At 39.9% G+C, this 14,429-nt stretch overlaps 1 protein-coding gene across 1 annotated transcript; it reads left to right on the top strand.

Annotated features, from left to right (window-relative positions):
- The first annotated feature begins 7,922 nt into the window (after positions 1 to 7,922).
- cct7 (chaperonin containing TCP1, subunit 7 (eta)) lies at positions 7,923 to 14,428 on the top strand. Its single transcript, XM_072687575.1, has 11 exons — positions 7,923 to 7,974; positions 9,132 to 9,285; positions 9,438 to 9,544; positions 9,855 to 10,033; positions 10,229 to 10,400; positions 11,347 to 11,511; positions 11,700 to 11,888; positions 12,177 to 12,274; positions 12,407 to 12,539; positions 13,393 to 13,599; positions 13,838 to 14,428. The coding sequence occupies exons 1-11, from the start codon at positions 7,969 to 7,971 to the stop codon at positions 14,069 to 14,071; spliced, it is 1,644 nt and encodes a 547-aa protein (XP_072543676.1). The 5' UTR covers positions 7,923 to 7,968; the 3' UTR covers positions 14,072 to 14,428.
- Position 14,429: the final 1 nt, after the last annotated feature.

Genomic DNA, 14,429 nt, shown 5'->3' with positions numbered 1-14,429 from the left:
GTATTTATATCTGACCTCTTTTTGTACATGAATAAGTGAATTCATGAATACGGGCTATAGAATTCACATGCTCATTTTCTGCCACTAAGGGGCCTATATAAGCATTGGAAATGGTTCTTTGACTTGTAACAATAGTAGATGCCCTGTTAAAGGGGTTTCCTTGTCTATATAGAACTGTGTAACCATGTAAAGAGCATTTCGTCTTTAGGTGAATATATGCACACACACATACAGAGACCTATGCTTTCCCACTGGCATGGTTTGGTACAGATCCTGAAGCTGCAGTTAAGATGCTCAGAGTGTGAGTGTATTGATCAGACCTGTGAAGAGGTTGATTAATTGTGAAGTGAGTGATTCCAGTTGTTGATCAACGGCTTAGGCAGATCTATAACACCTGTTTGTGTGACATATTAGGACACTGTGCAGTAGGCTTAGAATCAATGAACACGGAATAATTATTTTCAGAACACAGATTTCCATCTAAATACATAGATATCCAAATATTCACAGGCTGAATGACTCAATGACTGAAACCAGCTTGACACCCATGCCATAATGCAATTACACACAGGTTTATTGATATAAGACATATTACTATGAAACTATTGTCATAAGGCCATAACAGACAGTATAATGACTCACCTCACAGTGCTATATCAAAGTTATATTGCTGACACTATGCCATAATGACACTTATGCCAAACTCTCATAATGCTGTAACACAGCTTTATGACTCTTGTGTCGTAGTGCTAAAGTATACAAGTATAATTCTGTAACAAACAGCGTTCTGACTGAGTAACATGACCCAAGTTATAATGTCATAACTTAATTATATTGCTAAAAAAATCTAGCATTTGGACACAGATGGGAAAATGCTATGCAGTCACAATTAGGGATGTCTCTATTGTCCACTGATCCTGTGGATTAGGACTGGGGCAGCTCCAAGCATTTTAATGGATTGGGTATCAGCTATTTTAATCTGAATCTAATTCTGATTCTTTGTTTTAACGAACGATATGGTCATCTGGTGTCCTCAAGATGCCATTACTGGACATGATTGGTCAGCCAGCATCAGGAAATCAGAAGGTAAATAAAAGAGTTAAGAGTCTGCAGGGTGGAACTATTTTTACATGGCATTTAAAAACAGAACATAAGATCTTAAACTTAGAAAACCCAATCATAGCATATTCACCTCACCATAAAACAGTTATTTTACATCAGTTGTAGATTAACAACAATAGATACAAGCACCACTATACACACACACACACACACACACACACACACACATACACACACACACACACACACACAGGAAATGAGTTGACTGCAGTGATGTAAAGGAGGTATGAGCTGAATGGTCAGGGAGGAGAGTCAGACTGGATTATAATATATTAAACATACGATAAAACAGTCATTTTAAGAAAAGTATCTACTAAACTAAATCAATCAGTCCATAATGTCTCATTATAAATAAACTCTTGAATGATAGAAACTGGTTCTAAAAATACAGTGATTTTCATCAGTATTAACCTGCAGTTCTTATCTAAACTGTGTGGATGTGTTGTGTATAGAAACACATTTATTGGATCCGTATCGGCCGATACGCAGCATTTGACTTGTTTCGATTGAGGGGGCAAAATAACTTGATCAGGACATCCCTAGTCACAATGCAGTCCCACAGCTTTATGACACACGTCTCATGCAGCTACAACTTACAGTTATAATCCTAGAACATGTAGCTATATGTCATAAAGCTGTCTATCGAATTATACTGCTGAAAAAAGAGCATTATGATATAATAACATATTAAGTTATGATGAAGAGTTGTATTGCCACACACAGTTACAGTGCTATTACACAGCTTTATGACACTCTTACCATAACGCTGTACAGTTATGTTGCTAAAATGTCATTAAATGATAGGAGGTATGAATATCTACTGCACAAGTATGACATCTAAAGATGTACACCGATCACCCATAACATTATTAACACTGACAGGTGAAGTGAAAAACATTGATCAACATTGATCTACAGTAGCTTCTGCCAAGGGGTGGATATATTAGCCAGCAGATGAAGAGTCAGATCTTGAAGTTAATGTATTGGAAGCAGGAAATATGGTCAAGTATAAGGATGTGAGTGACTGGGTCAGAGCATGTCCAAAACGGCAGGTCTTGTGGGGTTTCCTAGGTATGCAGTGGTCAGAACCTACCAAATGAGTTTCAAATAGAAACCACCTGTGAACCAGCGACAGGATCATGGGCTTCTAAGGCTCATTGGTGCGATCCATGGAGGCCCCACCTCACAACTTACAGGACTTACAGGATCTACTGCCAAAGTCCTGGTGCCAAATACATCTTCAGTGGTCTTGTGGAGTCCATCAGGATGATCAGAACCATCAGAGCTGTACTCAGTATTTGGCATTAATGTTTGGCTGATCGGTGTATTTCTTGTGTGTGCTCACTGAAGTGTGCCTAATTGACCAATAAAGCCTGATTCTGATGTCTATCTTTATGCCACTATAGTTATAATGCTTTATATGCAAATTTAGCATTCTGACAGCAATGCAAAACACACTATCCATTACAGTCAGTACTGCATATACAGGTCACATGATCCGAACACATGTCAGAGCATTTTCCTTCTTCTCACCACTTCACACCTGCAGTAGGTTGTCCTCATGTCATCTAAAAGTGACAGAAAGACAGAGAATCTAGAGAAGTGCCCAAGTATTTGCTATCCAAAACTACCCAACCATGGTGTGTAAGTGTGTGTGACTGTGTTTTCAATTTCACCTCTCCCTGCTGTCTCCAGTCAGTGGCATGAATAGGGTCTTATAGACCCCAGAGCACACAAAATAATGGCCTCTTGAATAATAGAAGAAAGCACAATGTAATATACCTGTTTATGTGCTATTGATATGTCTCAGGTTCATGCTCTAATGCAGGCTAATGGTGGTGGATGTTATAATGGAAGGTCTATTATTAAATTACGGTAGCTAAGCTGTAAAGTCCAATAAAGATACCATAGAACCTGGTTTCTACCCCAGTGTAAACTATAGCTATGCCACTGGCTGCAATATGTTAGCTCATAAGATAGTACCATGTCTTCTCTACCTGCTTGGCTGAAGCAGGAACCATGATGATGGGGAAAGAACTCAGATTTCATCAGTTCATCACTGCTGGCTCTAACTGCTGCATGCACTCCATCACACATGGCACACACATGGAGCTACAGAAACCCCATTACCACATTAAAGCACACGACAAGGGAGGAGGCAACGAGAGATTGAAGGAAACAGGAAGGTAATGATAGAGGGTGAGAAGGTAAAGACAGAGCATCATATAGAGGGCAGCTCTGAACATCTCTTTAATCTTGTAGCTATAAGGACAGGGTGGGACTATTCTAAATTCATGTATCAACTTATAGCTAGTAAAAAATACCAACAGGCAAGACTGGTGGCAAACTGGACTTTTTAATCCCATATCATACATCAAAAAAAAAAAAAAAAGTGGCACCATCTAATTAGAAAGTTCAGTTGCGTTAAGGTGCATCCATTGCTCATACGGGCATTCAGTAGCACACACACAGCGTGTATTATCTCCATAGAAAAGCACTGCCAATAGAATTACACACTCTGGAGCAGCTACACATGAGCCTAAGGTCTCTATGACCAATGCCAAGCAGCATAAATCCCCCAGCTTTGGGCTGTGGAGCAGGGGAACGTGGAGCATTTTGTAGAGTAACAGAGCCCTATCCATCACTCCAGAGAATGTAGAGAATTCAAGTCAAAACTTTGGGATGCAGGGACGCTGCCAGGGATTTTGAGCCCCAGAAAAAGATTTTACACTGGGTCCACAAATCTCACCCTTTTTAGGGTCCCTGTCAGTCACTTTTGGGCCTTTAGACTGATCCTAACCTCCCACCCCCTATACAGCACCCCTGTTGAGATGAGTTGGAGTGGCATCATTCAACATCAGCACCTGGTCAAAGGAATGCTTTTGTGGTTGAATGCAATCAAATCCTCACAATTATTGAGTTTTAATTCTTGCCAAAAGTGCAAAGGTAGCCGCAAATGGTGATAAGTCTGCCATTAGAACTCTTCTTTTTTGAAGAAATGTTGGATAAGCAGGTATTTACAAATCTTCTGCTAGTCTGGATTAATCCTGGAGAACACTGGCATTTGAATGGGAATATTTCTAGGACTAGGCTAAATTGCAATATAATTGCAAAATTGCCCATAGCAAATCCCTGAAACTGCCTGAATCCAAAAAAGAAAATTTTAGGAAAAATAATATTCTTTAATGGTTCTTGACTTAGATGTAAAGCTCTAGGAAAAACCTTTAATTGATCCCTGCCTTTCACCCAATGATTTCGGTTAGGCTCCGGACCCAGACCAGAAATTGAGGTCTATTAAAATGTCCTTAAGGCAGCAAAACATTGTTCTTTTAAAGCCTTTTTGGCACCTTTACCAGCATAAAAAGTTCTTGGTATGTCTGTAGTTGTGCAACACTGTACCCAATGATGATATGATCTTATTATATCAGTGATATCCCACCTGTCAGAGTTGGTGGAAAAATCTTCAGAATTTTTCTGCACCAAGACGCTGAGCTGCCTTTTCCCATCCTGTCACAGTTCCGAATTCATAGCTACAGAAAGCCTGAATACAGCAGTAGCTGGGGCGTCTGCCAATGTATCCTGAAATATCTGCGTTAAAGGCTACCCTCTGAAAGGGCGAGGCAGGCTGGGCTGCGTATGTGTATAAATGTCTGATAATTGCATGTGTCTAAAAGCAGGGAACCTTGCAAGCTTTGAGCTCAACCACAGACTGTAGACGCTTCAGAGAGCGAGGAGGGCACCTCCCCTACATGGCAGACTACATTAACCAACCACAGTAACTATAGCCTGTAGTTACACTGGGGAAAAATAGCCTACATCCAGTTGGACATGTGGGTTACATTTACTGAGGAACATGCAGTGTGTGGGCAAAGATGTGAACATGTGGTTAGCCTGTGTTTTTAGGAGTTTGTGTGTGTGCAGAGAGGGAAAGAAAGACCCGTAGCCTTAGCCTACTGAGCTACACTGTAGCAGAGAGCTGGATACAACCTGACACTGTTTTTCTTTTTTGCTAAATAACTTTAAAGTGCTCATGATCCTGCAAACTGATTTCCCTGTGGTGTATAAACACTGTCCATATTCAGAAAATAGTGACCACTCATGAGTCCATCAGTACGTATATGCAAATTTGCAAATTGGCAGCAAAATAAATAAATAAATAAATAAAAGTTTCAAATGTATTGGTTTTGTGATGTTACAAAAACGAATGAATTATTATTATTTACAATTTAAATAAATTACAATTTAGCCCCGCCCACTCAGCCCCAGCCCAGGCTGCTTTTTTAACAAGGCAGAATAAAACCTTGTATCTCCAACAGGGCCACTGCCAGGGTTTTTTTTTTTTTTTTGGCCCCATGAAAAGATATTACGCCCCCCCAATTCTAGCAATATACTCAAATCTGAGCATTTTGATTGGTCCGTTCATCATGAAATTTGATGAATGTAAAGAACAGCTGCCAGATTCACATTATGTCAAAAAGTGAACATCCTAGAAAATGGAGATACAAGGTTTTTACATGACAGCTACGATATATATATGGCCATGTAAAATTAAATCATGACAGTTTTGGTAGACAGACATGAAAACGTCATAAGCGGCTCACAGACAAATAGACAAATAGACAAATCGCAGGTAAAATGTAAGCTATTCCCTCTTCACAAGTGTTCAACTGAGATTAATAATATTTTTACACAAGCAACCCACACATCTGAACCAGAAGAGCCTTCCAACCCAGATACATTAAAAATATCTGCATCCAAATAAATATGATTACTGAGAAGAGGCTGTGTCAAACACAGGCGCATTTTGTTGCCCACAAAGTGGAAGAAAAACATATAATAAAATATACAGAATAAAACTTCTCTAAAAAGATTTTTGCACTCATGTAAATGTTAACTGAATCTCAAATAGCGGAGGTTCCATGTCATTTATTTATTATTACTACAGAATATCCAGCCAACAAGATCCTATAATCTCACTGTTATCTCACCATAGGTCTACAGAACGCTGACACTGTTACCCTGAAGTGTTAAAAGAGGTGAGGCAGGCAAATGGATTATATAAAGAACATAGGAAAAGGACAGAGACGTGTTTGATGACAGTTTCCCAAAGGCCACCCACACAAAAGGCTTAGTTGCTTTTCATCAAAGTAATGTTCACCAGAATCCTCATCTCATCCAGATGTGGGGGTAAAGGGTGAAGTAAAGGAAATGAAGGTATAGGAACTGAGTGGGATTGGGCTGCATTACTGTATGCCTTATCGTATAGCGACCTCTAGTGTACACCGAGGATAACACAGGGAAACCTGCTCAGACGTCTCAGATACAGTCTGCACCTTAGAGCGTTTTGCTGCTCTTTATGTCAATTAGTAAACATGTTTTACTAGTATGAATTACACGTTATAAAATGAAATGTGAAAACAAAACATGAAAATAGTAAAATATAAACTGTATTTTTTTACATTAATGTTCAAATATGAATGTTACAATTTAATGATTACATGAAAGAACGTTTTACATAATGTTAGCTAAAGAATTCAGCCCAATCATACAACTTCGATTCAATTTCATTCATACTTAACGTTTCTGACTATGAATATTAATTGGGTTAGACTTCTAAGACCTAAGTATCAATGTAGTAAATAAAAATTATATATATTTGAAGACATAAACTGTTCTCTTCATTTAATAAATCATTCCCTCTGTTTAGAGAGGGTGCTTTAGTTAAAGTGAGGGAACAGTTTAATAAATTGAGTGAACATATTTTAAATCTGTTTAAAAACAAGGGACCCATTTATTAAGTCTTGACAGTTCTTGATAGTTCAGGAGGTCCGTAAGAAAACAAATCAAAATTTAACTCAAATCCAGTCTAATCAGTTTTATGTTCACATCACATTAACCCAGGCGTAAAGGTGAGTGAAACCTGGGTGCATAGTCCCTCATGGTGGCAAAATCTCAAATATATACAAAATAAATGGACATAATATATAGGCATTAACACTATACACACATTATTGCACTGTTTAATGTACAGGTTTAATATACAGTCTTCCCTGATGTCCAATGAAAAACATGTATCTTCATTTTGGTCGTTTTTAGTTTTCTCCATGGTTTGAACCCTGTAGATGAGATGTAGTGTGTAAATACTTCTGGATGAATTGACCAATAGAAATGCTCTAAATTAATAAATAATTATTTAAAATGAAAGGAAAGTCATCATTCTGGAGATACATGTGTTTCACTGGACAGCGACGATACAGGCATGAGCTGAGATGTGCATTCAAGTGTCGTGTTGGTTGGGAAACATTTCACAAGTGCTACTCATGTACAATAGCAAGTTATTTGTCAATGAATGATTTTTACAAGTCAAAAGTATAAAATAATAATAATAATAATAATAATAGCATTAACAATAATAATAACATTAATAATAATAACATTAATAATAATAACATTGATAATAATAATAATAATAATAATAATAATAATAATAATAAAACATATGTGTGTTTTTTATATTATCATTCAAACACGGTGGGTTAAAAGCTAAGTGGTCTTCTATTTACTCTGATAAACTCTTCTGTGAACAAGCAAAAACACAATGGGGCGGCTATAGACAAGACTGCACAGCTTACTTTACATTTCATCAAGCTGTAAATGTAAAGTTATAGCTACACAAATTCAGCACTTCACAAAAATTAAATCAGACTAATTTAAAAAATAAAAATAAGAGTGACAGTGGTGCTGCTGCAGCGCCCCCAGGTGTTCGCCTGGAAAATAGACGGCGCTTCGTTCTAGAGAGTTCCAAGTGCATTGTGGGACCCGGCCGGTCTTCCTCTCGCCGCAAAGATGATGGTGAGTACAATATCATGCTGTTTACTGGACATCCACCTCCATCTAACCACACAGTGCCTCTGAGAACATACTGTCATGATTGTTGTCTGAGGAGACATTAAGCTGGCTTCATTTACGCTGATATTTCGCAGTTCAAGGTTTATAATCAGGAGTATGATGTTATTGAAGGGATGCTAGCTAGCTGTCTGCGCTGGTACCCTCAGTGTCGCGACTGCTTTCTATCTCTGGTTTCCAGTGTATGAAATCCGTGTTAGTTTGCAAGGAGTGATAAAGGGGCTTACATGTGAGCCGAAAATGCGTGAAATGCTGGGTAAACTGTTGTGTGTAGTTCAGTTGTTGCTGTGAGCTTTGCTGAAGCCCCACCTCTTCATTGTATCTGGCCGTTAGCTGGCTGGCTAACAATGTGAATGGATTGTTAACGGGTAACGTTAGCATGCTAACGGCTAGACGGTTACTGCTAGACACGGGCTTTTACTTGATCAGCTGAGCTAGCACTACTTTATCCGTTCACATGAGTAAAGTTTCATGTTCGGTAATAAACGGAAGCTTTTGAAGGTATGTAGCTAGCTAGCTATCTGTCTTTCACGCCCACAACGTTAGGAGCATGCAAGCTAACGCAAGCTAGCTACCGGTGTCCAGTCTAGCAAACGTAGACAGCAGGCAATAAATAGAAATGAATACATTGGCGTGTTAGGTTATTCTGATGTGAGGCTATGTGGTCTGTATTCGTAGATTCTTGGTCGGCATGCCCGTTTCCAAAATATCTTAGCATACTAGGGCTAGCTATGCTACATAACTTGCCTTATAGATGACCAGCATCACCCCAAGCAGTCTGTCAGTGGCCTGACAGTGGGGGTGTGGTGACCAGGCAGAAATCACAGTTCCTAAAGGAAAACCTGCATTTTAAAGCTGTTCTTTTAGGGGATTCAACCAGCCAAAGTATTGCCATTGACAGCTACTGCCAATTCAGTAATCCTAACTTGAATAAGTCTACACCTTGAACTGCAAAATGTTGGTGCATCTCAGAAAATAACCAGTAAGTGGGCAACATGTTACCCATCTCCTATCAGACGTCATCTAAAGTAGATGAAGCTGAGATGCTAACTGCAAGATTTTTGTTGCTAAGCTAGCTTTTCCTCCCTACCTCCTTCCTTCAGCCCACTCCAGTAATCCTGCTGAAAGAGGGGACAGACACCTCCCAGGGTGTCCCCCAGCTCGTCAGCAATATTAATGCCTGTCAGGTCATCGCAGAGGCTGTGCGGACCACTCTGGGTCCCCGGGGCATGGATAAGCTCATTGTGGATAACAGAGGTAAGTGCTGAGATGTCTCCTGGTGATATCTGAGTAGTAGTGCAGTCTGCAGCGCAAATGTAATTTTTAATTTCTTCTAAGTTTAACATCAAAAATTAAACTGTATTTTTAAAAGACATGCTTATGTTTTGTCTATTGGTTTCTGCTTGCAGGTAAAGCCACCATCTCTAATGATGGTGCTACCATCTTGAAGCTGCTGGATGTGGTCCACCCTGCAGCCAAAACCCTGGTGGACATTGCCAGGTCTCAGGATGCTGAGGTGAGGCCACCTTAGTCTAAATCAAGTCTTTAATGCGTAGTTCGCTAAGAGACCACCTAACAGCAGTCGTCATCAAATAAATACTGTATACATTCCACAGTATAAAGAAGCTTGATGCTTGTATCCATTAAGAATTGAACCAACAGGGTAAAGAAGGATGTAAACACTTATTTGGAAAGGTGGAGTTATTGCCAGTGACTGGTTGATTGTGTTGAAAATTATAATGTATGCTGTGCATGTTTGCGTAAATGTCTACCAATCCAAGCTGTGGTTAAGAAATAAGCTAATGGTTGTGTGTTTATACATCTAGGTTGGTGATGGAACCACCTCAGTGACACTGCTTGCAGCTGAGTTTCTGAAACAATTGAAGCCATACGTGGAAGAAGGGCTCCACCCTCAGACCATTATCCGAGCTTTCCGCATTGCCACCCAGCTTGCGGTCAAAAAGATCAAGGAGATCGCGGTCACCATCAAAAAGGACAACGAAGAGTGAGTCTGATGTCTGTATTCTCTAAGAAATTAGTGCAGCTCATAACGGACCATGTTGCATTTGACGTTAACTGCTTATGCTTTCTTCTTTTGGTAAACAATTTAAGGTCATTGGTATTAAAAGTTTCTGGGTAATGTTTCAGAGGTGCTTTAATTATTATTAATGCATTAAATCAATGTCACCTTTTTGCTCAGGGAGCAAAGGCAGCTGCTGGAGAAGTGTGCCACCACAGCACTTAACTCAAAGTTGATTGCTGGTCAGAAGGATTTCTTCTCTAAGATGGTGGTAGATGCAGTGATGATGCTGGATGATCTGCTGCCACTCAAGATGATCGGCATGAAGAAAGTCCAAGGTGGAGCTCTGGAGGTGAGGTGTTGTTTCATGAAGCAAATTGTACAAAATGTGTTAGCATAAAAGAAAAAGCTGTCAATTTGAGCTAGGAAACATTTATCCCACCCTATACTCTTGACTGATTAAGCAGTGTAAATATACTGCTGTGTGGTTTAGAGGGTATCCCTGTGCTACAGTGAGACATGGCACCTTTCTCAGAATAGCTGGTTACCACAGCGGTTTCTGTAAAAATGACTAATTTAGATTTTTAAGTTAGAACCATTTTAAGATAGGTTTGTCCTCATACTGCTGCCACTGTCTTGTACATAGTCTTTATAAATATATAGATCACCTTTTGTGAAGTTTGAATATAGTTTCACTAGCTGTAAACATGGTCACTGTTTGTTGAATGTAGGGGTTTTTGTTTTTAGTTAAAAAACAAATACACTAAACACTAATCTAAGGGAGATAAATTGTGTTTTTGTTTCCTTTTTGTTTTCTGTTGGGGAAGTTACTACCTGGAGGAGGTAGCTCCGGGGGTTTTGTTTGTTGTTTTTGGCATTGACCTACCTGTCATCAAAACTGGTGTTTGTATTCGTACAGACCTTCTTACAATACACTTTTCACTTACTTATTCTGTGTCTGTCTGTTCCGCTTTGTTCATTCATTTTATATAACAATAGTTGTAGCTGGTAAACATAAAGCTGTCCATCCTTCACCTGTTCTGTTACGGCCCGACTCTATGCGGGGTCATAACATAATGCATAGTGTGTGTGTGTAGATATGGTAGAGCGAAACACATACATTAGTACCTTAGATGCTTACATAAGTCAAAAAATGTAATCGCTTGCCTCTTGCTCTCTGTAAGTCTCAGTGTGAGGCAGGGGAAAGACTGCATCATAATATTAGGCCTTTAGCAATAACTTTGTTATATTGGTTGCTTTTATTTTGAATAACACTCTTGACCTTTTTTTTTCTGCAGGACTCTCAGCTGGTGGCTGGCGTGGCCTTTAAGAAGACCTTCTCCTACGCTGGCTTTGAAATGCAGCCGAAGCGTTATGAGAACCCAAGAATCGCCCTTCTCAACATCGAGCTGGAGCTAAAGGCAGAAAAGGACAATGCTGAAGTTCGTGTTAAAAATGTAGAGGTCAGTATTTGAGTTTTCTATGGAGACCAGTAGACTGGACTGCAACACAGATTGTTTGTTTGAATACATTTGTGCCATCATCTTAACTGTTTAGGTTTTCATTTTGGGGGGTTTTGAATATGCATTACAGGGTAGAAAGTATTTACAAAACCATCCTTCACATTCTTTGTATGTCCTCTTTCCTTCAGGACTACCAGGCCATAGTTGATGCTGAGTGGAACATCCTGTATGATAAGCTGGAGAAGATCTACAAGTCTGGTGCTAAGGTGGTGTTGTCGAAGTTGCCCATTGGGGATGTGGCCACACAGTACTTTGCTGACAGAGATCTGTTCTGTGCTGGCAGAGTTCAGGAGGAAGATCTGAAGAGAACCATGATGGTATGACAGTGTCATATTCCTCCAGACCTTTATCGTGTCATTGACTTCCTCTTCTCATCAAATGTACCTTGTATGAGAGTGACACCAAACTTATTGTTTACATAAAGCTGCTTTTTTACTGATCTAAATTCTTATCATTGAATTCCAAAATGCTGCCAGAATAGTTCATGTTCTTCCTTAAATGTTTGCTAAAGAAGCACATGTGTATTATTGTGTGTTTGCCAGGGTATTTTTGAGTTCTCTGTTTGCCATGTTGTATGTGCTAAGTACGTGTGATGTTTTCTGCAGGCCTGCGGTGGCTCCATCCAGACGAGCGTTGGCTCTCTTACTGATGACGTACTTGGTCTCTGCGAGCTGTTTGAGGAAGTGCAGGTTGGAGGAGAGAGGTAAACACACTGACATTGTTTATTGACATTTAAAGTATTACTTGAGGATACGTACCTTTTCCGTTAACATGGAATGGAGCAGTGGTAAGATTGCATACTGACCAGTACCGACCGGTCTGCCCATCTCTATAGGTACAACTTCTTTAAAGGCTGTCCAAAAGCCAAGACCTGCACCTTGATTCTGAGGGGTGGCGCTGAGCAGTTTATGGAGGAGACTGAGCGATCGCTTCATGACGCCATCATGATCGTGCGCAGGGCCATCAAGGTGAGTTAAGCCGCTGTCAGTTATATTACTTTTTGCGTTCTGACCTGCTGTGTGGGCGACAGCACAATACCATTCTCATCTTTTTGCTGATGCAGATCCAGTTTGTTCTTTAAAAATGATTAGGCTTTAAATGGGCTGTTTTTAACTGAAGCAAGTAGAGCCTCTAAAAGTAGATTTTATTGTTAAGTACTTAAAACTCTTATGTCCAACAGCTAAATGTGTGTTATTTTAGATTATATTTGGTGCAGGGTTGTATTAGAATTATTAGTGGTGTACAGTGTTTACACAATTTTATGGTATATGGTAGTGTGTAAGTGTGTGACAGTCTCTGCTTATGCTTAGGCAGAGAATTTGATATCTAAGCAAAGTTGCCACAGCTTTTGGGATACTTTCAGTTCTATACTGATTAGCTATGTGAAATCATGCATTCTTTTGAAAGTGTCTGTCTGTAGGGTACTGATAGAGAAACAATACTTTCTGAGATTTTAAACCAAATTGTCCAAAACCTGACACACTGGTGCCACCTTTTGGTCAGATTGGTGTACATGCAACACTTGTGGGAGTTAATTTCTAATTTGTTGATGAGAACAAACTACATATTAAGGTTAAAGGAATATCAGACTACCCTAAAAAATAAATGATTCTGAACAATCAAGCAATTTTATCTATAACAATCAAAACAAGGCAGTGCAGATTGTAATAAATATTGATATGCTGTTACAAAATGTAGAAACGAGGGCATTATTAATCATGCACCAAATGCTTGTTGTGGTTTGGCAGAAGGGTATGATAAATGACTTGCTTGATTCCTTACACAGTTGCTTTGACCTATCTATTAATCTCCTGCATGCAGAATGACTCTATCGTGGCTGGAGGTGGTGCCATAGAGATGGAGTTGTCCAAATACCTGAGGGATTATTCTAGAACCATCCCAGGCAAGCAGCAGCTGCTGATCGGAGCCTATGCGAAGGCCCTTGAAATCATTCCCAGGCAACTGTGTGATAATGCAGGCTTCGATGCTACCAATATCCTCAACAAGCTCCGGGCGAAACACGCACAGGTAAATATGCAATTGCAGGTACATGCTTTGCCTTCATTGGCAGAACTAGTATGAAAACGGGTGGACACATTAATACATGAACAAGTTCTTAAATACTGGCTTGAAATGTAACAGTGATCCTCTGTGTCTTCAGTGTATGAAATGTGTATTAAGAAATCTGCCACAGGTTTTTGTGTAATACAAGATAGTGTTTTACTCCTGTTTTCATGCATTAACAAAGTATTTCCGTCTCTTTTAGGGTGGAATGTGGTACGGCGTGGATGTGAACAATGAAGATATCGCCGATAACTTCCAGGCATGTGTGTGGGAGCCCGCCATTGTGCGAATCAATGCCTTGACTGCTGCATCAGAGGCTGCCTGTCTTATCCTCTCAGTAGACGAAACCATCAAGAACCCCCGCTCCAGCGTTGATGGCCCACCAGCACCTGGTGGTAGGGGAAGGGGTCGCGGTAGGCCTGCCCATGCCCACTAAATCCCCCCTCAGCACACCAACCCTGGCCTGTCCAGGTCTTTAGATGTGTAGCTTCTGGACTGTTGGAAGGTCAAAAAGAGGCCATCAGTTTTGATCCCATTTTCCTTGCCTTCATCTATGATGCTTGTGCACATGGGTGACGAAAGTAAAGTGGGATATTAGCTGTGGTTGGATGGAGGCAGTTGGTTTTGTAAAATTTCGTAGACAACTTGTGTGTGCTAAGAAAGGTGACTGTCTGTGAAATTGTAGAAGCACTGATGTTGGTTGGGCATTTAAGCCAGACTGCAGTATGTTCCCATGTTGGTCATTCAGTGGAACTATTTATTGGACCATTAAAGTCAAAACTTTCAAATTTCAC

Source organism: Salminus brasiliensis, chromosome 9, assembly GCF_030463535.1.
Source record: "Salminus brasiliensis chromosome 9, fSalBra1.hap2, whole genome shotgun sequence".
NCBI lineage: Eukaryota > Metazoa > Chordata > Actinopteri > Characiformes > Bryconidae > Salminus > Salminus brasiliensis.
Note: the sequence above shows the minus strand (reverse complement) of the source record. Positions and strands in the feature narration are given on the sequence as shown.

Coding starts and splice junctions, on each gene's coding strand:
- cct7 (XM_072687575.1), top strand. Junction 10,034..10,228: donor ATCAAAAAGGACAACGAAGA/GTGAGTCTGATG, acceptor CTTTTTGCTCAG/GGAGCAAAGGCAGCTGCTGG. Junction 12,540..13,392: donor TCGTGCGCAGGGCCATCAAG/GTGAGTTAAGCC, acceptor TCCTGCATGCAG/AATGACTCTATCGTGGCTGG.